Source organism: Armigeres subalbatus, chromosome 2 (assembly GCF_024139115.2).
Source record: "Armigeres subalbatus isolate Guangzhou_Male chromosome 2, GZ_Asu_2, whole genome shotgun sequence".
Taxonomy (NCBI): domain Eukaryota; kingdom Metazoa; phylum Arthropoda; class Insecta; order Diptera; family Culicidae; genus Armigeres; species Armigeres subalbatus.
The window spans coordinates 209,388,534-209,415,371 of NC_085140.1; the positions used below are offsets into that span (position 1 = coordinate 209,388,534).

The 26,838-nt window shown below is 40.4% G+C and overlaps 1 protein-coding gene across 1 annotated transcript in view; it reads right to left on the bottom strand.

Annotated features, from left to right (window-relative positions):
- Window positions 1-26,838, bottom strand: part of LOC134211567 (uncharacterized) — a 722,476-nt gene that overhangs the window by 107,070 nt on the left and 588,568 nt on the right. Inside the window, exon 12 of the mRNA XM_062688552.1 lies at window positions 16,266-16,404. Coding sequence (XP_062544536.1) covers window positions 16,266-16,404 — 139 coding nt within the window. The remainder of the gene's footprint in view (window positions 1-16,265; window positions 16,405-26,838) is intronic.

Below are 26,838 nucleotides of genomic sequence, written 5' to 3' on the forward strand. Positions count from 1 at the left end.
TTCCGCTGTTGCTAAAAGTTTCGCCAGCCATATTCGATATTCGAGTCGGTCATCGAGCCGTCAGTCCGCGGCAAAATTGTTTCCCGCAAGCCATTGCCATTCTTCTACAGCCATCATCCGATCGCTGAAGAGCCGTACTTCCGCGGCCACCAAGTTCAGTTCTGCTCGCCAACGCCACTTCACGCCGTTCTCATCCTTCGACCGGCCATCAATCAGCCGTCTTTCAACCGTTGCCAAACCTGTTCCGGCTCGCTACCGTCGATTTGCGCTACTGCCTTCCAAGCTCCCCCCCCCCCCGCCGTTTCCGAGTCAAGGCATCATCCGGCGTCGACGAACCACCATCCCGACGCCACCAAGCCTACCGGTCAGCGGAGTCCTCGCGTCGCCGACCCATCGATTAACCACTGCACATTACCGCCTGCCCATCGCAGTGAAGTTATAAACAACGCCCTGGGACCCGGGAGAAAAGAGGTCTTGCGTGCCCACCCCGGAAGCTGCCGTTGGCTATAGACCAGCAGCTTGGGGCTTAGGCACCTCCCCTTCTGGGACGTAGCAGAACTCCCGGGTCCCAGGGCATTGTTTGGATGGGAGAGTTTTCGGTGGGGTGGTCCTAAATGAAAAAAAAAATACTGCGTTACCTTTTATGCTGTTTATTCGCTGGCTACGGGTACATAAATTAGCCTACCAACGACGGTAGAAGCTTCTAAAAGCAGTTTCGCCCTTTTGAAATGTTGGTGTCGATATATGTAGGGGAAGAGGTTCGGTTGTGGGCACCCTAGATAACAGATGCTGTCATTCTGACAACATATAGACATATCTACTTTGAACTAAGAACAAATCTTTTTTATAAGAGAAACAACACGAAAGTTTTCCAAAGTGTTATAAATTAAAGTGATTTAATTTAAAAGGTGATTTGCAATGCGTATTTATACAGTAAATTTAATCTATTTTGAAGCTCAATTACGATTGCCATCTTAATTTTAGGGTGACATTTGTTTTAATAATATTCCAACAAGGCTGCCAAATTCGGTTGTGGACGCCCTCATTGGATCAATATAAATTCTTCACTAGTAGTAAGGTTATTTGGCTAGCTTTCCATTGGTACACAAATGTCGACATAAGATAAAATAAGGGCCAAAGTTATAGACCAAAGACAAAAGGGTGCCTACAACCGAACCTCCTTCCCTAGCATGATGTTTGTGCTCAGTCTCAAATCAAATAGATATCTTAACTTTGAACTATGAACAAAGCTCACTTAACTTTTCAAAAGAACCAGAGTAAAATTTTTTTCTTGAATTAATTTGAATATAGCAATCCACAAACCAAGCTTTTGATTGCAGTACTCAAATTAATTAATGGAAAACTGTTACTTATGTCCTTTCGAAAAATTAAGTGAGAAATATTTTTTTTAACAAGAATAATAACACGAAAGTATTTTTTTACCTTTTTCAACGTATCGTAAATAGAAGAAGAACGTATCATAAATAGAAGTTCCAATGCGTATTTATATTGCAAATTTAATCTATTGATCCTCAACAATAACGATTACCATCTAAATTTTAGAGCGAAATATTTTTTTCACATTCCAAAAAGGCTGCGAAATTAACGATCAAAGTCTATCATATTTTCGTGACGTTTTTCGATTTTTTGCAATCGTTAAGTGTAGCCCAATATAGAAAAGACAGACGTAGTTCTACGTCAAAATGATAGAAATAATGAGTACAATTTGTATTTTTATTTTTTGGGCATGTCTAGTTATTGTACCAGAGAAAAATCCTGAACAGAACATGAGCCAAGAGCGTGGTTTGGTGTTCTTAGAACACAGTTCAGTGTGCACTGGGTTGGTACGCAAGCAAAAACGATCATGGTAACAAAGGTTCCCAAAATATTAAAAATAAATCAAATCATATGATATTTGATGCTTACAACAAACGACTCCCTAATTTGATTCATTGCACTATATGTCTGTATGCTTTTACCATTGAGTGCATCATAGTACCAAGTGAAATCAAAGCTTCTTTATTCGAACAACTTGTTTGTAAAAATCCTAACATGAAAGTTTATGACAAATGTACATCTCCTGATTTTCAAGAATTCAACGGTAAACCGCACATTGGCAACTATATTATACAAATATCCAAGAAAGGAGATGGTATAAAAATATATATAACTAACATGCTATTCCTTTAAAGCACGCTCATGGAGATGCAGAGGATTCCTCGATCTCTTGTAGCAATGAGTGTCGAACTAATTTTCCTCCCCTTATCCTAATTGACTGTGAACGTGAATACGTGGCCGGCATCGTTATTGGTTTTGAATTAAAGAAACTCATGTACTGAAGCATGTTCAGTAAGAAAATTTTTCTAGCCCCAAAAAAATATTCAGTTGGTGAGCTGTTCATTATTTGTTGTTTCTCGGCCAATCCCAACTAGCAACTATGATGTGTACAGTCAATCAAGCACAGGCTTAGCTTACACTAATCCGCCAACGAGGATGGGAATATTATTCTAGGAAAAAGGAAGAGTAAGTCATATTTAAAATAATTTCATTTCAGTCAGTTCAGAACAAAATTTCGCCTAATTTGAGGAATATGATAACGAGAGAGCAGTACACTAGGGCGACAGATAATCCTGAAACATTTTTTTTATTACTTTCTACATTAGTTAGGCACTCTGTGTTACTTAACCGCTACTGTACCGAGATGTACTGTGATATTCTTCTGTACAGAATCCACACAGAATCTATTTTTAGATTTACATTACTCATTATTGTTGTCATTGTCATTACATCTCTCCGCGAGTCCATTGTGTCCGTTTGTCCAATGAACGTTGCATTGTTTGGTTGCCATTTATCCGGTAACGTTGGAGGAATGTCTCCGAGAGGAACAAGTTGTCAGTCGTCATCAGGCAGCCGTACACACTTAACTCAATTCACCGTATTCGGTAAATTTGACCGAAATCTCAACAGCAGAACTGTTCGGTAATTATTTTACAGATTTTTTGTAATTTTTTCCATTGTTCAACTGTCAAAATCACCGAAAATCAGTAAAATTATTTATCGAACAGTTCTGCTGTTGAGATTTCGGTAAAATTTTACCGAATTCGGCGATTTATTTTAAGTGTGATAACGGCTGCGGATCCGGCGACTGACCAGAGTTTGGTGGAGGGGCTGGGAATCGAACCCATGACCATCAGCTTGTAAAGCGAACGTGTAGATCCTGTAACTTACTGGTTTAAAACCGTTAGTAGTAGGGTAAACTGGGGTAAAATGCACCCCTGGGGCAAAACGTTTACTACTAGATTTGTAGTTCGAGATCCGAGCTACATGCGCTGTAGTAAATACTCTCGAAAAATTGCCGAAAATGTCCTCAAAAATGTCAAAAGGTTGTTTTGCCCCGGGGGTGCATATTACCCTAGTTTCCCCTAGCAGGTGACTTCAATGGGAAGTGGAATGGGGCTCGTTAGGGGCCGTACACTTATTACGTAAGCAATTTTTCTGGGTTTTTCAACCCCCCCTCCCCCCATGTAAGATTTTTTCCATACAAAAGATTTTTTATTTACATGGCGCGTAAGATATTGACCAACCCCCCCTCCCCCCATACGTGCTTACGTAATATGTGTACGGCCCCTTAACGCTAGATGTCTTATTCTGTTAGAGGATCGAGCGGTGAGTCGTTCACTACGATGAGATTATCTTCGCTGTTAGAGAACTTACGATGAGATTATCTTCGCTGTTAGAGAACTTAAGCTGAATAAGGCTCCATACTTTCTTTTTAACCTGGTTTTAAGCAGGCGATCTTTGCTGCTTAAAATATGTTCAGGAGATGTCTCACCTCTGTCCTTTACCCTCTCTCTCAACTCCTTTTTAGGATTTACGACCTCCATCCAGGGCAGGCATTTCTCCCGACGAACTTCGGTAATCCACTTTGGTGGAGTCAATGATCTCCGCTGTTCCTTAGGGTTGGAAACCTGATAGCTCCGCGTTCCTTAGAGTTAACAATCTGGAATTCCGGTGAATCACAGTAACTTTCCTTCTTTGCATTACCGGATTGGTACCGTTGTCAAACCGACCTTACTAAGCTTTGGACTCGCTTCAATAACAGCGATACGTCTGAGGAGTTCCACAGTCTGACATTCTGCCAGCTGCAAGGATCTTCCGTTCGCCTCCTGCAGCCGGGCCTGCAGCAGGGATGCTGCAGTGGGTCAGCACGGAGTTCTTTAGGTCTCTGCTGTAGTTCCCGGGGTTGTCCAGAAAGGGCATGATTACGTCCCCGTACCGGAAGATTCTGTGAGGATCGTATTGTCATGCTCCGCAATATTCTGGAGCTGGTCAACGAATTCCAAGAGCCTCTTTATTTGGTCTTCATTGATTACGAAAAAAAAACTTTTGACCGTCTCAGTCATAAGAATATGTGGGGAGCCCTGAGTAGCAAGGGCTCGAATTTCAAAACACATATGTCCGTAATCGCCTGCATTCTCTAGCCAATAATGATGCTGCCTAAAATTATTGCGTCCCTTATTATTGCAAAAAACATAATAAGACATTTACATATCAAGCTGAGCGACGTACGTTGTAACTAGGTGTTTTTTTTATTATTATTATGTTGTTCCAATGTGTTCCATACATGAAACATCTATGAAACCTAAATTTGAAGCACGTTAGCTTACCATAATTGCTCGTTATCACCACCAATTAGATAATTTTTGATACATCTGTTCCCATCCATTTTGAACGACTATGCGGAATGCCGCTCGATAGTGGTTTGCACCACATTTGCTTTGGTTAAGTATTCCGAACAGTACATGTAGTTCCATTTGCTTTTTCTCACTATTCCAATAAAGCTTTTTAAAATGCATTGAATAAATTGAATTTACAATTCCATTACGCTCTACTTGGAGGGAACTTAATTCTACAGTTCCCGTTTCAGCCACGGATGAACCCAATCCACGGTAATAGGGTATGAGGCTTAAAACTTGGCGTATTACGCGACAGTCGGGTATTCATTTTTTCGTAGAAACTCCACAAATATTAAGGTTGTATATAATTCCAGCATCAGACCAACGCCAATTTGACACCGCAATATACGGTTCGAGGCCGCATCTCTCCATCTTCGAATGCACCCCACGCTCGCCAAGTCGTTATGTAACTGGTCAACCCACTTCACTCGCTGCGCTCCACACCTTTTTGTACATGCCAGGTCTGAAGCAAACACCATCTTTGTAGGTTTTTTCGGCATTCTTGCAACATACCCTGCCCATCGTACCCTTCCGACTTTAGCTACCTTCTGGATACTTGGTTCGCCGTAGAGCTGGGTGAGCTCGTGATTCATCCTTCACCGCCACATACCATTTTCTTGCACACTACCAAAGATATTCCATTTGATCTTTAATCTCTTATAACAATCATGTCCTTGGCTATCAAAATACGATTTATTATTATTGGGCTATTTTTGTCTGCTCGGGTAGCTTCGTCAGCTGTCATTAAAACGATTATACAACAAAGCCAGAGGTCGTTCGCTTTTGACTGGCTGACTTTGCATAAATAGTCCTTTCGCTCGAAGTCACATAATTGCAAACATCAATGTACCTTGCCTGACAACTACCGGGCTCCTGTCCCACTGCGTCAATAATATCAGATTCGGCAAAGCACGATACAAAGGTGGTAGGTTTCCCTTGGGCCTGTAATAGCGGGGTTATCCGCCAGAGGGCAAACGAGCACTGGTGGATGCAGGCCGCCAAACACGACTGTAGAGCGTCGAGGTAGGCAACGGTTGGACTCGCAGATTGTTTTGGCTCCGTGTGTGCATCGATTTTCGTCAGTGAGCTATCACGCTCGACCAGTGAAACCACTGGGGCGATGCAAACTTGTTCAAGCCCGAAAAACGGTCTTGCCCGAATGAGAGACGGTGATATTTTTGGTAGGGGCTCGGGCTAGACTCGGAGACTTTTCTCGCCTAATGTAGGCCGAGTACGGCGAGAGGCTGCTGATGTGGGTTCGGGTTGAACACGAAGACTTCCCTGGCACCTGGGCTTTCAAACCTGTTGAATGACGATTTACTCAAACCGAAAGCAGGCATAGTATTTCTGTAACAAGGGCGGAGTGGTAATCAATTTTTAAAATCTTTATTTCAGTTAATTTTTATTTTAATTCAGTTTTTCACTTGGGGTGACAAAGGCACTCTGTGACTACGGATAGCGGCTTACAAAGGTCCTAAAAGGTGAGGGCCTGATCACATTGAAGTTCTTTGTTTCTGAGCAACTGCCCAAAAGTTTTCGTCAGAACCAACCACTTGCATGCATAGGACGACTTCCAACAAAGAAAAACAAAAGTGAGATACATTTTTTTTTCATCTTCATATTGGGATTAGTGATTTAGCATTTATTTATGTTGCGGCCGATCGGAGAAGTTGGGACCCTTACGGTGTCATATGGAGAACGTACTCCAAACATACCTTAAACACTTCGTAGGATATCCGGAGACGAGCCAGCCTAGGGCTGAAAGTCTTCTTAATAAAGGCAATAGAGGGAGGTGTCACCCGACTGCATGGAGACTTCGCTGGGCGGCCTGGTATCGGTCCGTATCTCATACTGGCTTGGGCCTCAACGATGGCTGGAGATTCGTCTGGAGGTTCCACAGAGTGTTGACTGCAGGTGGGTGGTACCCTCACACCTCCAAGTGGTGCACATGTGATCCACGCGAAAGGGAGTTGGGGGTAGGACACGTAATACCCTCACAAAGTGAGGGATCGTATGTATGGGCGACCACACAAGTAAGCTTCGCATGGTAGGTAGCAATTAAATGAGTGAAGTCTTGCTAGGCCTGGCAGAAGTGTCGGAGGGTTGATGCTTCTGCGGCACCTCAAAAATAAGAGACATGTTTGACAAATGGTGTCACTCTGTTTGCAGGACGGGGTGACCACCATATTAATGGAGGAATATCTGGGCTACGAAATGTCAACAGGTGGGTACCTCCTGCAAGGTACCTGGAAGATAACCTGCTGGCAGTATCCAAGTAGATGAGCCGAAGGGGTAATTGCGCTGGAGGTTGGTACTCGGATTCAGATGGTTTTTCCGCAAACGTGACCTTTAAGTGGTCTTTTTGTGTATGGGTCACGCGGTCACGCCTATCTAGAGAGCAGGAGGTTAAGGGTTCGAGTCCCTTCAAGACACGTGGATTCTTTTTCGCAAATCAATTATATCAATTTGTCCATTTCGGAACATGTACTGTGCATATGCACAGCCCAGATATTTCACAAAAAAAACGTCTCAGTATACTTGTGCCAGGGGTATGTGATTTAAAAAAAAAGCGACGCTCAACTGGAGGCTCGTGCTGTGGAGTGCGGATATTCTGGAACGTGGCAGTGTAGAAGACCAATGGGCCGCCATCAATAACGCTTTAATCACCACCCTAATCAGGGTGAACTGCACAGTGCACACACATCGAAAAACTACAAGGGACAGCCTTGGCTGTATGAACTGTAGAAGTACAATACAAAGCTACTATAAAAGTGGTGGCTGAATCTAACAGAACATCCAACGTGTTCGTACCTTCAAATGATTGGAATCATTTAATTGTTACAACCTCGACAAAATTGCGAGTCCTTCGGTTTCCACAAACTAACATTATTGTAGAGAAACATGAAAAACGGTTTTAAAATCATTTCTTTAGCTCCACAGCGCTTTACGGCAAAGGATCCTTCCAAATCAACAATAGATAAAAAAAATTACGAAAATTTCTAATCGATTGGTAGGAAAAAATGGAAAATTGGTTGAAAAGGTTGAAAATTGGTTGAAAAGCTACTACTACTTTTTCGTGACGCGCTCATTTTTTCAAACTTGAGCAGTACATCCTTGCGCGCGTATCGAAAACAAAGAAGTAGAGGAGAACTTAATAATGAATAACTAATATTGAACTGTAATGATAATAATAATTTATAAATGTCCTATAAAAGATTATATGGTTGATTTTATGAGTTAGCCATTTTACCCCGTGGGTACGTTATGCACTGTTCTCCCCTATTCTACTTCAAAACAATGGATCAGCGATGAGGATGGTAGAGGAGCGACATCAAGCCAAGCCGCGATATAGCGAAACAAGCAGAGGAGCCAAAGGCTTAGTCCGTTAATGGTACTCGGTTCTGAATAAGGAACAGAAACGCTCATGTAAAAGACCGAACTGACCAGCTGAAACGTTGGTTCGAGCACTTCGTATAACTTTAACAAGTGCCAGTATATTGTCTGGCACGCCTTAATACCGAAGCTCCATCAGTACTAGAGATTCAAACGGCCATCCAAAGCATAAAATCGAACAAAGCCCCAGAGATCGACCGCATTTCAGCCGAGACACTCAAAGCTAACCCTATGACATCCGCTCAACTATTGCATAGCTTTTTTAATAAAATCTGGAACCCGGCAACTTTCCCGGACGCAGGATATCGTAGTAGTGAAGCTGCTCATGAAAGGGTGGCCTGATTGTGTACGATAACTGACGAGACAGTATGTTGCTAGCTCGGATTTCGGAGACGATGGATGCGACTCTCCGTTGGCCGCAGGCCGGATTCCGTTCTGGAAGATTCTGTATTGTCACTCTCCGCCATATACTGGAGCAGGTCAACGAATTCCAACAGCCTTTTTATTTGGTCTTCATTGATTACGAAAAAACTTTTGACCGTCTCAGCCATAAGAATATGTGGGGCGCCCAGAGAAGCAAGGGAGTTCCTGCGTTTTGTTGATTATTTGTTACTCCGAACTTGACGAATTTCAAAACACATGCGGAAATGGGGTAAAACGAGTTCTTGCAGCTTCGTGCAGTGAACATAGCCACCTTTGCACGATTCCCCAGCAATTTCTACGATTTGTGTCAAAATTTCAGCGCCCGTACCGAACAATCCGCTCGTACTGAACCGAGATATTGAATTTATTCGCGTTGTGCAACGGCTGCAGGTGTTTATCAACAGATGCCTGCGGTACATAATTCATGCCTGGTGGCCTCACAATTGGATCTCAAACAACGAGCTCCATCCTCGTTGTCACGAGATGCCGTTAGCAACTTTTTTTTTACGAAATTTGGGAATGGGAGTGGGGCGGAAACGAAATCTATGATCAAAGATTAGATTGGAGCCCAGCTGGACCTCGCAGCAGAGCCAGACCCATCAGAGGCTCATGGCGGCGTAGCCTCCATATAGAAATAAAAGAAGTCGACCAAAATCTAACTTGATTAAGGCAATAGCTAGGCATCGCCCAAGATGGAGATCTTTCAAATCGACTTTTGGCACAACTTGTTGTGAACAGGTGAGGCATTGTGGAAGGCGTACAAGGTTTTCAAATTTTGATTACCCAAACGCTACTGAAGCTTTGCAGACACTTTGCCGACGACCCGCCTTGTGACTATTTGGTACGAGTTGCCGCAACAAGGCCGCAATCGTGTCGGTCTTATTTGTGTGGCTATTGTAATTGGTGACGTCCCTTTTTTAAATTCTTCATCAGAGTGACGTTTAATGGTTGATTAAATTCGTCACTGGCCATAAAGTGTTTAAAAATATCGTATTGATTAATTATGCTGTTAATATGGAGTCAACAGTAACCAGTTGAGTTGTACGCATTAATTATTTCAACGTTATAGGCCATTCCGTATAATTCGCTCGGCCACGCGGTGCACTTGAATTATTAAATTTGTTAACCGGAAAATTACATTGATTTAACGATACGAGCTATTGAGTTGAAACGCCTTTTTAATCACCAGTGGCGAATATTTTCCTCAAACGTTGTTGGATATTAATTGCGATGGACATTAATTCGTTTGCGTGATAGGTCAAAATTCATCATGTGACCCTACATGAAGCGATTTCTTCCTGCCGTATAAATATTTGTAATCGTTCCTGTTGGCTGTCGTTGGTAGCGAAGAAGCTCAGTTGGCGGCTGTGGCAAAAGAACCGTACAAGGGAAAATAAATGCAAACAACACGAAGCCCCGACTGCCTTGGCTCAGTGTACTTCTTGCGAGCATATAAATTGAGAAAACCATTAGTGGATGGGAAGGATTCAGCGAGCGGGTTCGCTAGTATTGCACATAAAAGTAAAGAACGTTAAACTAAGATTTACGGTGAAAATGGTTGTAAATATTTGATCCCATTCCGAAGCACCATGTTATGGCAGAGAGTCATCCCGTCGATTAGGAAGAGATTTTTTACTACACCCGTATGAGTACGGACTGGTAAGATACAACGAATTTGAATTAAAAAAGCTCATGGTTGTACAAAAGACGTAAGAAAAATGCTTTTCGAGTATCATCCGTTGACATTTTTTCGCATCTGAAGATGTAATCTAAACTTACTGAAAACTTAGAGATCTACTGTGATGAAGAATCTCTTGAATGAAAAATGAACCTTCGCAATCCAATACCAAAGTTTGTATGGAGAACTATTGCGCTACGATTTTATGATATCTCCACAATTTTTCACCTTACCTTGATTGTTTTTTCTTTGTTTTTGGAACAGTTTTACGTCTATGCCTAAGTAACATTTTAAGTTTTATAACGCTCTTGAAGACCATAATTCACTCTACAAGAGTGTTATAAAACCAGTATAAAACCAAAATGTTACTAAGGTGTGTTCGAAGAATATGTTTGAATATTTGTTAGGCAAAATTAAATCTCATCTTCTCTATAATAAAAATGAAATGGTCTGTGTACGTATCCGCATAACTCGAAAACGGCCGGATGGATTTTCTTCATTTCTTCAGTAGAAACGTTCATTATAGTTTCCGACGGGTTTATATGATATTTCCTCATGTGAAAATCATGGGCAGGGTTAAGTAAATCATGAATAACTAAAAATAACATTCGTATGGAAATTTTGCATGAGCAGTTCACAACACACGCATTTCCGCCTACTATGCAGGACAACGTCTGCCGGGTCAACTAGTGTTAAATAAATAAACAAATAACAGTAAAATAAGAAAAAAGCGGCGGAAGTAGTATCGGCTGAATACCTCCAGCGTTAGCGACAACATCAACCATCTATGGGAGTCAATCCATAGAGCGGTGAGCACAACAGCACGGGAAGTGATCAGCACTGCACAGAGGCGTCCCAGAACGGGTTGGCTCGATCTGGAGTATCAGAGATTGACAGACGCGAAGAACGTTGCCAGAAGCCGGACGTTAAAGAAAGATGGTCGTAGAGCTTTTGGAGTATTTGAGCATAAAATACTGCGGAAAATATTCGGCGTTGAACAGGAGAACGGCATTTGGCGGCGTTGCATGAATCACGAGTTATACCAGGTGTATAAAGGGCTGGATATTGTTAAGCTTATGCAACACGGCAGATTACAGTGTGCTGGGCATGTTGTTCGAATACCGGAAGAGCGACAAGCGAACATAATTTTTAGTAGAGGACTTGGAAGACGAAGGCCGCTTACAAGATGGCTTTTTCCGGTTGAAGAGGGCCAGAGGGCGCAAAGCTTCAGGGCGACTGGAAGCGATTAACCTATAATAGAATCCAGTGGAGGAGGATACTCCATTGGGCTCATTGAGGAGCTGTAGTCCCTCAATTATCAAGTAAGTATATTTTGGCAATCTGTTTAACATCACCCTCTCTAGTAGTTTACCAACGACAGAATTCAACTGGATGTTTCTTTGGCTTCGGCAATAGCTTCTGCTTCTTCAAGATGATGGGAAAGTTATCATCATTGGTGTATTTCTGCTTTGTGGACCTACTTATTAGGGTTTGTCTGGTTTTCTATTTTCAGAATAAGAATTGTGGTCTGGGAGCTGTGTTTTGTTTCCATGGATTTACTGGCGCTTCTTTAGTGTGATCAAGTACACCACCAGATACAGTGCGCGAAGCAGGACGCAGGGTGTAGTAAGTAGTGAGGAAAGTAAAAGTGACAGCTGGCGAGTTGACTGGCTAACAAGTTTGATTACGGTATGCATCCCCTCTTCACTTTCTATTGAATTGACGAATTGACGTGACTCGGATCGCACTGCTCTATCTGACGGAGTACCATTTCCATTTAACCATTTTATGAATGAACGACTCAATATAATTGGCAACGACCTAGGCGACGAATAAAGGATCACGATTGAAAGCTTGAAACATGGAACTGCGAGTCGCTAGGTTTCGCAGGTTGCGACAGGATGATCTACGATGAATTAAGTCCCCCCAACTTCGACGTCGTGGCGCTACAGGAGATTTGCTGGACAGGACAGAAAGTGTGGAAAAGCGGGCATCGAGTGGCTACCTTCTACCAAAGCTGTGGCACCACCAACGAGCTGGGAACCGGCTTCATAGTGCTGGGTAAGATGCGCCAACGCGTGATTGGGTGGCAGCCAATCAACGCAAGGATGTGCAAGCTGAGGATAAAAGGCCGTTTCTTCAACTATAGCATCATCAACGTGCACTGCTCACACGAAGGGAGAGCCGACGACGAGCTGTTCTACGCACAGCTGGAGCAGACATACGACGGATACCCCATGCGGGACGTCAAAATCGTGGTCGGCGACATGAACGCACAAGTAGAAAGGGAGGAAATGTATAGACCGACCATCGGATCGGATAGTCTGCACACCGTGACCAATGATAACGGCTAACGATGCATATACTTCGGAGCCTCCCGTGGAATCGTAGTCCGAAGCACCTTCTTTCCCCGCAAAAATGTCCACAAGGCCACATGGAGATCACCTAACCAAGAAACGGAAAATCAAGTCGACGACGCTCTAAACGACGGTAAATTTTCCTCCGACATCACGAACGTACACACTTACCGCAGGGCGAATATTGAATCCGGCCACTACTTCGTAGTAGTATGCCTGCGCTCAAAACTCTCGACAGCGTCGAACGTCACGGCTTTACATTGGGAGGCTACAAGGCGGTAGACTAGCCCAAGGATACGAGCAGCAGCTGAAAGTTGCAGTGCCATCGGAAGAGCAGCTAGGCGTTCGATCCGCCATTGGTAGCACCGCAACCGCTGGGGTCCTGGGGTTGACCAACTACCAGGAAAGCTATTTAAGAGAGTTCGTGGGGCAATCCAGTCCAGTCCACGGACTTCGCCATTCGCCAAGTACTGCAGAAATGCCGCGAATACAACGTGCCCACACATCATTTATTCATCAACTTCAAAGCCGCATAGGATACAATCGATCGGAACAGCAAGTGCACTTAAACGGATTTCCGGATAAACTGATACGGTTGATAAAGGCGGCGATAGATCGGGTGATGTGCGTAGTTTGAGTTTCAGAAGCATTCTCGAGCAGGGTTGAAATATGTTATGTTAATGCAGTTAACGCAGTGAAAAACATGGATCTCAGCATATTCTCCGGTCAATCACATCGCCGCCGCCGTGAGTGCGACTGTAGGGCAGCCAAAAAATCATTCCAGCACCAACCATTTAATTTACCATTCAACCCAACACCAGTCGCTCTGACAGGCTGCTCAGCGCGTTACCGTATAAATGTGAGTGGCCCATTTAAACGCGTGGTGAATTTTTGTCATTTGCTGGGTTAATGTGTACATTTTACTGTGGTGAATTTCATATTCGTGGCGCACTGGGTGATGTGAGTTCTGTTGATTACTCCTCTCCCTCTTTGGGAATGTGATATCGATTTCAAGGAAGGAAGAAAATAAAAAAAAATGAAATGAAAAACATCACCTTCGTCCAGTGCTGCCGAATATTTACAAACCTGTTCTCGAGTCCCTTTGAAATGCGCAGAGTGTTACGGCAAGGTGATGGTCTTTCGTGTCTGCTATTCAACATCGCTTTGGAAGGGGTAATACGAAGAGCAGGGATTAACACGAGTGGCACAATTGTCAATAAGTCCGTCAAGCTATTTGGCTTCGCCGACGATATAGATATTATGGCACGTAATTTTGAGAAAATGGAGGAAACCTACATCAGACTGAAGAGGAAAGCTAAGCGCCAAGCGGCTCGGACTAGTCATCAATACGTCGAAGACGAAGTACATGATAGGAAGAGGTTCAAGAGAAGACAATAATAAAAGCCACCCACCTCGAGTTTGCATCGGTGGTGACGAAATTGAGGTGGTAGAAAAATTTGTGTACTTGGGCTTATTGGTAACTGCCGAAAATGATACCAGCAGAGAAATTCGGAGTCGCATAGTTGCTGGAAATCGTACGTACTTTGGACTCCGTAAGATCGAATAGATTTCGCCGCCGTACCAAACTGACAATTTAAAAAACGCTCATTGGACCGGTAGTCCTCTACGGACACGAAACCTGGACGATGCTTGTGGAGGACCAACTGGGAGTTTTTGAAAGGAAAGTTCTGCGTATCATCTATGGTGGGGTACAGATGGCGGACGGTACGTGGAGGAGGTGAATGAACCACGAGTTGCATCAGCTGTTGGGAGAACCATCCATTGTTCACACCGTGAAAAACGGAAGACTGCGGTGGGCCGGGCACACAGCCAGAATTTCGGACTCGGTGAAAATGGTTCTCAACAACGATCCGACGGGCACAAGAAGGCGAGGTGGCGACGTGTAGCCATGGACTGAGTCGAATGGAAAAGACCCTTATTTACTGCACTGGCCACTTTGGCCTTAGTCTAATTAAATAATAATAATAATATATGACCCCAATAGCTGTTCCTTTCCAGGTGCTTCAAGAGTTATTATAATATAGGCCTTAGATCTTCACGCGCAACTAAAGCACTGTTTTTTTTATGTTTCATGCTCTAATCTGTATACCTGGATACGCCTGCAATAACTGTTCCGTTTCAGATTATCCAAGTTTTCCTTGCAGTTAGGGTCTGCAATGCTACGATTCCTAAGCAACTCTAGATCAACATTTGAAAAGGGTCTAACAGCCAAAATTTATTCTTTCTGATTCTTCGTCTACAAATATAGCTATATATGTGGACGAAGAATCAGAAAGAAAAAAAATGTTGTTACGCCCTTTTCAAATGTTGGTTTAGAACTGTCCTTTATGCGATGCCGAATCCACGGTGAATATGCTCGTGTTCTCGATGAAGTTAAGAGATTTGCAGTTACACGAAACAAGCTTCCAATCACTAGTCCTTTTTCGTCGCTGTGGTTTTCGCCGATTGTTTCGGCTATTTATTATTCGTTGCTTAGTTTTAAAGTGTAGCTTGCAGGGCTAATCCCCCAGATGTTTCTTAGAGCCCTTCGCTGGCACCCGGATGATCAGCCTCCTATAACATGGGAATCATATGCTATTGTGAGCCGTATCTTATAGAATCAATATACTGCCGTGAATCGCATATTTGTCCCATATGAATAGGAAACCCAGCAAAGATGGAACAGATATGCGATTCACGGCAGTATATTACTGACATAACTCCTAGTACATATACCCGTGGGAGCGAGAGAATGGAGCTTGTAAGAACCGGAGCTACATTAATCGCTACAACAAAAACTAAAGAATGAAATAAAATTTGTTATTCGATATCCACCAAAGATCAGTTCGCGGCCCATAGTTTGGGAACCTTTGCTTCTAAGTGTATGATTACAAGTGTATGAGTTTTAATTATAAAGAATATACTGTCATGCCCTGAAGTCTATTGTTTACAGTTTTTTCTTACAACTAATTCAGATGCGTCAAATCAAAGTCATAGAATACATATCATAACTCATTTCATTCAGTTCTGTCGGAAAACAGGAAGCAGTTGCAAATATGCGGAACTGTGAAATGTTAACATATTTGACACGTCATCTGTTTGAGCTGGATATTGCATTTGTATTGCCATATTGCTATATAATGATGTGGAAATAGGATACTTTATGTTCGCACCATCGCTATTCTGTTTCTATGCGATACATACTAATAGAAGTTAGATTTATGTCTTGCATCGCAACATAAAAGTGAACACCCGATGTCAGCGCAACACAGTGGCCGGAAACAAGGATTCGGTTATTTTTATGCATGCTACATTTAAAATAGTTTACAAATGTAAATCGAAGATGAAGAGATTTTAGCTGTTATATAAATGCCTCAATTTACCCTCACAAATGGAGCTTAGTGTGGATTACTAGTTCAACAGATTTACACCTATTGATTTGATTTATTCATGTCATACCTTTCTCTGTAATCTGAAGTTTAATCAATAGTGGCACAAAACTTCAGTTTTCCATCGTTTCAATTTCGTTCGGTAATCCGCCACTGTTGACCACCTCACCATTATCTCCCAGCTTCCCACCAAGCGTCGGAACTTCCGAGCCATACACGTTCCATCCATTCAACACATCTGACAGCTGTTGCAACAGCGTCGACCCATATTTATGCCATATATACTTACATCGACACATTAAGAAAGCACGTCAGGAGGAATTCGTTGTAGATTGCCATCGAAATAAATCGACTTTCGTTGAACTCCGAAGGGGCCTTCCGAACCATGATGCACAGTCGAACGCCCCACGCCAGGAACAGGACTTCCACTATTGTTATTGATGACATGGGCCCGGTGTCGTTGTTTTTGTTTTTGCGTTGATTTTATGGATTTTATTGTTCCACGGGTGACGCCGGAAGCCGACCGGAAGCAGAATTTGAAAAAGAGAAATAGTGTCGTGGAAATAATGGAACAAAACGTTAGCATGGGGCAAATGTTCAGAGGAATGTTAGTTTGCTATAAATTATGATGTACAGCGGAGAATGAAAAGTTATTTTCACAACGCCCTTGCCGATTGTGCAGCACATAGCGGACCACATTACTGGGAAAGCGTTTTGCCTGAGCGCTATCTGTCTTGCTTCCGAGCTGCTGAGTTGCAGTTTCTTTTCACGATATTGTTATACGACGATATGGTCGTAGATAGATCCAACAACATCAACAATAATGGTCAGCAGCAGCAGCAGGAGCAACAGCAGCAGCAGTGGCAACGTGCGCGAAGTGTAATCAAGGATGTGTACGGGGTGCACATTACAGTGGTTTTGTGGGGCACGATGCAGACAATGGACAATGAAGTGCTGCGCTTTAAATGTTTACAAGCATTCCAGTGGTGGCGTGGTGCAGGTTTAAGTTGTGGCGTTAAAATGCGGGTAGTTGGGATACTTTAAGAGGGTGCCTTTCCTACGGCTATTTATTGCGAAAAGTGGACAAATGGGAATCACAGGCTGACTTGAAGCGTAGAAAATGAATCTTTAAATTATTTCAAGAATCTCAACACTTTGAGTAGTTACAAGTAAAAGCGTCCCTTTAATTTTATAGTAATAAAAACTAAAATTCATTATTATATATGCAACGGAGACATGAAACCAAGTAGTTGCAATTTCAGCCTTATTCCCAAAAACTTATTATTAGTAGACTACCTTGATAATAACGTTTGTTTAAGCAAAACGGTTCCAGTTGATTAAATACACAATTGAGCCGTTTGTTTCAGAAACTGCATATATGTAACATTTCTGTCCAAAATGCGATTTTTTTATATTCTGAATCCTCGTCCAAAAGTTCGTATTCTGGCAAAAAAAATTATGTTCTAGAATGTATAATTTTTCTTTCTTTCTTTGTTTTAGAAACTACATATGTGCATTGGCGGAGACAGAGGTGGGGCACCACACGATGCAATCGCACTATTGTTTTCATAAAAAGATATTTTAGTTACCAGATAAACATTGTCGTTGTCGTAGCTGTCCGGAACATCTTTTGCTGGCGAGGATAGGGGATCTAAATGTCAATGAAGGAAAATACATACGATTTGACAGTTAGGTACCTCACATGTTTCGGACAGCAGCACAAAGGGAACCGAAGCGACAATCTTTATCTGGTAACTAAAATATCTTTTTTTTCATACGTCATTGTTCTTGCGCCAAGTGGTGCCCCACCAAATAACAATAGCTGGCTCCGCATATGTACAGGCACTTTGAAGTGAAATTATGGAGTACTGACTACAGTTTTTGCACTGGGTGTTGAGTTTTGCCAAAACAATTGATATGTATCGAAAAAATCAAAACATTCGGTGCCAATTAGTTCAAAAAAAGTGTTTTGTTGTTTTCTCGAAATTGTGTAAAATGGATATATTCAGTTTCTCAAACAAATGATTCAGTTATTTTAAGATGATTTTCAACCGGAAAGTTGAATTCCCATCAAAACACTCAGTTCGATTACCATGTCAAGCAACATCTAACCTTCCGAGAGAGAAAGGTTGTTCAACGAATTTGCCAGCGTGACCTCCTACGGAAGCTGTACTTTCCTTCCCGACGAGTAACTCTACCAGTCCACTTAACAGTTCATCGATTTACCACGCTTCTGCGTCAGCATCCATGGACTCCCACTCAATCCCGGCTGCCCGCAAAAACCAAAGCAATTCTTGTGTGAATAATGAACTATTGATTTATTACCAAAATGTCGATGATAGAAGTGGGCTATGCTTTAGTAAGCTCCGGGGAGCCAACAATTCAGACAGTTCATAAGCATAAATAACTTGCCGTCAATTTCTTCGATGAAAGATTCTTTCGTATATATTTTTATTTTCCGTGAGTCGTTTTCCTTACTAAGTGATAACCGATCGCACTGAGGAAGCAACTTCCACAACTCAAGCTGTCACCTATCGGGACCTCATTTTTTTTTTGTTTCCGACAGAAAAATTTTATTGTTGAAAAGTTCTCAGGTGGTTTAGTTTGGGTGAAGCTGCGCTGATTGGGTAGAATCGATCCCGTGAGAATTTGGCTTGATTTACTAAAATACTGCTTTCATCTGTCATAAGACGAGTTTAGTACTTTTAACTTACTACTTAAGCTCGCCTTATGACAGGTGAAGACCTTCCACTAAAAGAGCTCAATAATTTTCTCAAAACTGCTATCGTGCTGACCCTACTTCAGTATGGGTCCATCAAGCGATTTGCAAGCCAAGATCTTAACCGCTTGACCGAGACAGAATAAATGGAGAAAAATGATAATAAGAAAGGAGGAAGAAGGACAGAAGATGAAGAAAGAAGAAAAACAGAAGAAGTTAGAAGGAAAGTAGACCACGTCCTATTGAGAAACCAATCACGGTGTACACACCGAACTGCATACATCGATACATCTTTCTGTCAATCTATTTGCTTCTGTGCGTTTGGTGCTGCAACAAGATTTTTGAATTGCACAATTTAATTTTCAACCCCGAGCAAAGCCGGGTACATAAAGCTAATATGATATAAAACTGATTCCATCTTCAACAATGTGACGTTTTTCGAAAATATGTTTCACTAGTAAAAACGCTCAAGTGTGGACGATATGCGCTTATCAACTGGACACAAGCGCGGTGAGCCCAGCAACAGTTGCTTCCAAATGATATGGAAACTATGGAAATGTAATTCAAACCTGCCTGAATGGAGTTATGTTGGTTTTTTAATGTCCAGTACATAGGGATTTGTAACCTTTTCATTATGGGATAGATCAAATATTAATGAAAGGCTATAAAACGTCTTTGGTTAAGGTGGGGTGCACGCTACGGACAGGTTATTAATAATTGGCGACTATAACCTACCTTTTTTTTTTATTTTTTTTTTTAACTAATTTTATTTGCTAATTATCTAATACATGCATTCATCTCTTAGACTAGGTGTTCCGTGTTTTCTTAACACTATCATCTAAGGGTATGCGATAACACACTTTTTCCTAACGAAACGAAACGAAATTTAAAGTGTCTATGTTGACTCGGATCGAAACGAAACGAAATATAGATTTACTTTCGAGACTTCGAAACGATACGAAATCAAGGTTCATTTAATTCGAAATTTTTCGAAACGAAACGAAATTTTAATTTTTTTTTTCGCGGAATTTTTATTAAATTGGTTTTACATTATATTTACAATTCGGATTTCACCTTTTCGAAGTCAAATAACTGTTTTGCGACCAATAGAGTTATGATAACAGAAGAGGCAGTAAGGTACACTGGGGGAAGTGGAAAAAGGGGGTAAGTGTAAAAATCAACTAAAAAAATTGGAATTGTACATACTTGACAGTTTTTACCACATCATAACATTGTGCAAGAATATACTTTGATGCCCACACTAATACCATATTAAAATTTGTATAATACATACACTAACACGGTTAACGCTTGAACTGTCATTTTAGGTTTCGCGAGAAATTGATTTTTCCATTCATAAAATCAAAGCTTATTTGCACCAATTGTCATTTTTTCAAGTGAATTTATATCACAGGTGACTATTACAATACAATTATACTAATCCCATTCAATTTGTAGTGGTTTGTACCATGAAAGCAAATAATTAAAAGATTTTACACTTACCCCTGGTATCAAACACTGCGGGGGAAGTGGAAAATGTTCTGATCACGAATTTTTTCCCATGCCTCCAGGGTTTATTTTGGTGGCTGTGAATCTTAATATGTTTCTTCTTTGCTATCATTGCGATTTCAGTGGTGATTGGGCTAATGTAGATAAGAAAAAGCCTGATTAATCCACCTACCGGTATTAATGCATTTCACATGTTTTACATATGAAAAATATTTATGAGAAGAAAAAATAGCACCGGTAGGTGAATATATTTCACAATTCACGTTCTTTCACATTTATAGCAAGTTTTGCTGTTGAATGCATTTTTTTTGCGACCAAATTGGCTAAGAACAAGTGCTTAAAAATAGGAGATTATTTTGTACGTGTTTTTCGCACACACATACATACAAACACGCACACACAGACATAACCTCAATTCGTAAAACTAAGTTGATTAGTTTATAGCCCCATTTTTCCTATAAAAAGTTCATCTTTGAGGAGAACCTAAAGATTTTACGTACACTTAATGCTCGAGTATGCAAAACCAGCCCTCGACTAGCTATTACGAGAATTCCTTGGGAACCTATGCCGTTAAACTAATGAAATTATTCGACAAAAGCTACTCAGAGCAATTACCGTTTCGATTTTAGTTATATATAACTACTCATCACAATTGAAGGTCAAGGTATCATGGGTTTTCCACTTACCCCATCCCACTGGGTTAAGTGGAAAAACAACTCCTAATTTTCAAATATTTTTCCATAAATTTCAAGCAACCAAAATGGTATGAATTACCGCATAAGGGTATGCGATAACACACTTTTTCCTAACGAAACGAAACGAAACGAAATTTCAAATTTCTATGTTGATTCGGATCGAAACGAAACGAAATATAGATTTACTTTCGAGACTTCGAAACGATACGAAATCAAGGTTCATTAATTTCGAAATTTTTCGAAACGAAACGAAATTTTATTTTATTTCCGCGGAATTTTTATTAAATTGGTTTTACATTATGTACGCAATTCTGATTTCACTTTTTCGAATTCAAATAGCTGTTTTGCGACCAATAGAGTTATAATAACAGAAGAGGCAGTCTGTGATAAATCGCCGCATTCTCGCCGCATGTGATTGATCGGCAATAAGGCAATACCCCAGCATTTGTGTTGAGCTACGTCAAAATTAGAAAATGAATGCTTCATTTTTTTATTTAGTGGGATACTCAATTATGTATCCACATCTGCCAGGCGTAAACGCAGATAGAGAACTGATATTACTAGACCAACATTTGAAAAGGGCGTAACAGTCAAAACTTATTTCTTCATATTCGTCCACATATATATATATAACATACTTTTTCTCATTAGAAGAATCCTGTGCACCTTTCTAAAATGTATAAAGTTATGTATTTCAAATTAAATTTCACAGACCCATAGTCTTATATACAATCAGCTCGACGAATTGAGCTATTGTCTGTGTGTCTTTGGCAGATGAGAACAGTTGTTATGGTCAGTATGAGCTGAAAGCTTTGAGCTTTTAGCAGTTTTAAGGATCTTTCAACCCGTTCTGGTTTTTTTTTTGCAAACTCCATGCGAAGATCTAGAAATACCCACAAATCTGCCATGTTCCTTACATTTTGTGCAAATAGTCAAAGAAGAGCTTATCTTGATTAACTGTACACATCGTCCCTTGGTAAGCGACTAAATATTTATTGTAAACGAAAATATTTTGAAAACAGGAAGACGAAGACTGTGTTTCAAATCAATCTAACGCAAGATCAATGTGCTACGTTTAATAAGCTTTTACAACACTATCGATTCCGCACTAAATTATTTTGTGCTCTTCGATGCAGACATTAGTTTTATCACTTCGCGTTCTCCAACACTAGCTGGCGTGATCAACATCAACACGGTAGAATGTTTTTAACGAATGTTTTAAAGCATTACTGATCAAACAAATTTCTGCTACGCGAGGAAGATTTTTTTCACTTCGTGTTCTCCCGGACTAGCTGCCGTCCCACGATCGATTCCGCATTCATATTGTGCAAATAGTAAGAAAATATCACCAAATTTAAATTTGAATCTTGGAAACACTGAAGACGTTTTATACAGAAAAACTACATACGTACAGGGGTTAGACAAAAAGGTTGAGATAGGTAAAATTATGTCGAAATTCAAATCATCATAACTTTGCGTACAATGATCCGATTTTGATAAAATTAGGACCATCAGAACCGGACGCTTTTCTAGTATACTGCCCCCCTGCAAAACCTAAGATTGGTCATTGGCCACCGTAGATGTTCCGGGTTTTCCGAAGGTATGTTCAAAATGCATTTTTTCCACTGCTTGTCATTTTATGTGACGTTTACTTTCATCATGTTTTATGCTTTCTCCAAAAACTAGAACTAATATGCCGGCCAATGGTGGCTGTAGATCGAGAATCCATCAAAACTACGCAGAGATATGGCCATTTCCGTAAAAACGGTTCTGGGAACATGATGAAACGATAGCAGATCGGAATATTGCAAATATAGGTATCTATGTTCATGGCTTTGCGAGACGATGATTACAGAAACATTTCCAGAGTGAAAGTGTCCACTGCCACCCTTATAGCAGGTTCCAAGGGCCTTCCAGGAAGGGCCGGTTTTGGCACCGTCTGGAACTATGCATATATGGGTGTCAAAATTCATGTTTTCCCAAGACGATGAATATAGGATCTTTATTAAAGATATATTATGGTGACTGTTAGACTCTCTGGCCAATTTGTAACAGGTTCCGGGTGTTCTGCGAAAGTGACATTTGTTCAGGGTGTATGGCCAATCCCGTACCGATTTTACGAAAATGGCCATATCTTTGCGTATGCCAAACGTATTTTCGTTCTGCAGCCAGCATTGGTCAGCTTATTAGTTCTAGTTTCCAGGGAGAGTATGAAACATGATGGCAGTAAACGTCAGATAAAACGACAAGCTGAAGAAAAAATGCATTTTTAACATATCCTCGGAAAACCCGGAACATCTTCGGTGGCCAAGGGCCAACCTGAGGTTTTCCATGGGGACAGTATACTAGAAGAGTTTCCGCGTCCGAAGGTCCCGGTTTTATCGAAATCGGATCATTCTACGCAAAGTTATGCTGATTTGAACTTCGACAAAATTTTGCCTATCTTAACCTTTTTGTCTAACCCCTGTATTTGTCGACTAAGAATGGGGTTATGTAGTAAGCGTTAATAGAAAAATTTACATAACCTAAAGTTTTGAAAACAATTTAAGGATTTCTTTCAGCGGCGCAGCCAAAATTTTTGATAATATAAGGTCTGATTCAAGTTTAAATTTGTTTCGAAATTCCGCGAAATTCCGTTAAATTTCGTTAGAAGCTTGCTTTTTCTAGCGAAATTTTTGCAATTTTACGAAACGAAACGAAATCAAGAAATCAGATTTCGCCATGCTCAAATTCCGCGAAATTCCGCGGAATTTCGTTTCGAACCACCTGAAACGAAATTTTTCGAAATACCGCATATGCTTATTACCGCACAGTTGGTGCAAAATTGACTGTTTTTGATAGTCCATTTTGATTGAATACATTTAGATCATTTAAACTGGTTTTACACTAATTCAAACATGCACTATCGATTTTTCCTTTTCCACTTCCCCCAGTGTACCTTATATGATAAATCATCGCATTTTCACCGCATATACCATTGACGATAAGGCAATACCTGGCTGATTTTCTACCCGCCGCTTCCACATCCAGGCGCTATCGTATATGCGCAAATAGCCGGCATGAGTTAACCACCAGAAATTTGTATGGCGAAAGACATCTAACGCGGGTTTTCTCAAAATTAGGAACCTTTCATGAAAAACTATTTGGTACCGGTTATGAAGGATGGTGTCCGCTACTACGCCTACCAAATATTTTTTCGATGAGAAGCTGCTTATTTTTGAGAAATCGAACCTTAGATGTTTTTTGCCATACTGATTTCAGAAAGTTAACCCCTAGTGTGCCGCTGTAAGCACGCTCAAAGCAGGCGATTCATTCATAGTAGAGTGTGTGCTCCCGAATATGATCAATTTTATATCAGTTTTATATCAGTAAGTATACTAAAACATAGAAATTGTGGGATATTTCATATACGGATTCAAATTTTGTTTAAAACCTTAGTTCACTTAAGAATTATGTAATTATGCTGAAGCATACTTCATATTGTCTTGTCAGCGTGGTTTTATAGTATTAAGCTAAGTCAAAATTAGAAAATGAATGCCTAAAAGAATCCTGTGCACCTTTCTAAAATGCACAAAGATATGTATTTCAGATTCAATTTCACAGACCCATAGTCTTATATACAATCAGCTCAACAAACTGAGCTATTTTCTGTGTGCCCTTGGTATATGAGAACAGCTGTTATGGTCAGTATGTGCTGAAAATAATCATAAGTAAAGAAATTTCAGCAATTTTAATGTTTTTTCAACCCGTTCTGGATTTTTTTTTTGCAAATTCCATGCGAAGATGTAGAAATGCCCACAAATCTTCAATGTTCCTTACATATTGTGCAAATAGTCAAAGAAGAGCTTAGCTTAATTAACTGTACACATCGTAGTTGCTAATCTTGATTGACCGAGAAACAGTAAATATGCACAGCTCACCAATTAAATAATATTCTTGGGCTACAAAAAAGTTATTCTTATTGTATACTTGCTTCGGAGTTTCCAATTCATGAACATTAACGATGCTGGTCAATAACGGTGCTTTTGACCATTAGTATTAGGAGAGGAAAATTAGTGTAACACTCATTGTTTTAAGAGACCGAGGTATGCTCTGCATCTCCGTGAGCGCTACGGGAAAGGAATCGTAAGTTTGTAGTGAAGGTAATTAATGTGAAGGTCCGTAAGCGACTAAATCTTTATTGTAAACGAAGATATTTTGAAAACAAGAAGACGAAAACTGTGTTTCAAATCAATCCAACGCAAGATCAATGCGATTCGTTTAATAAGCTTCTACAATATGATCGTTTCCGCACTAAATAATTTTGTGCTCTTCGATGCAGACATTAGTTTTATCACTTCGCGTTCTCCCACACTAGCTGGCGTGATCAGCATCAACACCATCGATTGTACACTGGTTAAACAAATTTCTGCTACGCGATGTAGATTTTTTTCACTTCTCGTTCTCTCGGACTAGCTGCCGTCCCATGACCAGCAGCTACACGATAGATCCCACAATCATATTGTACAAATAATAAGAAATAATCACTGAATATAAATTTGAATCTTGGAAACACTGAAGACGTTTCATAGAAGAAAACTACATACGTATTTGTCGACTAAGAATAGGGTTATGTAGTAAGCGTTAAAAGAAAAAATTGTATAACCTAAAGTTTTGAAAACAACTTACCGATTTTGTTCAGCGGCGCAGCCAAAATTTTTGATAATATAAAGTATGGTTTAAGTTCAAATTTGTTTCGAAATTCCGCGGAATTCCGTTAAATTTCGTTAGAAGCTAGTTTTTTCTAGCGAAATTTTTGTAATTTAACGAAACGAAACGAAATCAAGAAATCAGATTTCGCCATGCTCAAATTCCGCGAAATTCCGCGGAATTTCGTTTCGAACCACCTAAAACGAAATTTTTCGAAATACCGCATATGCTTACTATCATCCTTATTTGCTATGTTATATTTTTAGTTATTATTAATACATTTCAATTGCCTCTGGCAGTTAGAATTTTTCCTCTGGTTGAATTGAACCATGTAGGAATTACAATGTTTTCAACTTAAACTAATCTTAACCTATTTTATACTAAGGGTACAAGGAGTTCAAGGAGTTAATCGTTCACAGCAAAAAAAATATTAATATCCCGTGACGTAACATTGGTCAATGTACTCAAAAAATCTATGTAATAGCCGATTTGATGTATTTTTACGTCTAATCGATGTAAAATTACATAACTGAACGTAAAATCTAGCGGACAAAATATTTTTTTTAGTTGCGCACAAAGTACGTAAAATTACCTCTATAAATCAGTAATTTATTACACATAAAATTATGCACATCATGTTAGTTGGAAAAGAAGCATAATATTACATACTCAGGTTTTTTATTATGTTAAATCAACGTGAAATTGCTGAACAATGATGTGATCGCACTCAAACCTGCAGCTCGAAACGAACTGTCAATCAGAATAAATTTTCGCTTTGTTGTTGATAAGCAAACTTGTCGGTGCGTGGAGAAAAACTCTTTGTGCATGAAGTTTTAACAAAGTGCTTTTCGAGTTTTAATTAAATCGTGGAGTGTAAGTAGTGCGGTATTCGACAATTTGATATTAAAATCCAGGATCCTGCACCACTTTGGTAATGCAGAGTAAATTAAATCATGGAGGTAAGCTTCCGATCGGCAGTAAATTAATTTTAATTTTGAAATACACCCATACAATTAAATTTTATTGTTGCAGTGATCGCAGATTTTTATCCACTGGTCATCGTGTCAGAGTTCAATTGTTGGTGGTTTTGTCCGGAAGAGAAACATCGTAGACATGGTGCGTATAAACGGTTACAAGCGGCTAATTTTGAACGCCCGGCGAAACGACGAAAAAGTGAAAAAGTGAACGACGAAAAGTGAGTGAAAAAAATGTAAGCAGGGATGTTAAAAAAATTCAGAATGATGGGGAAA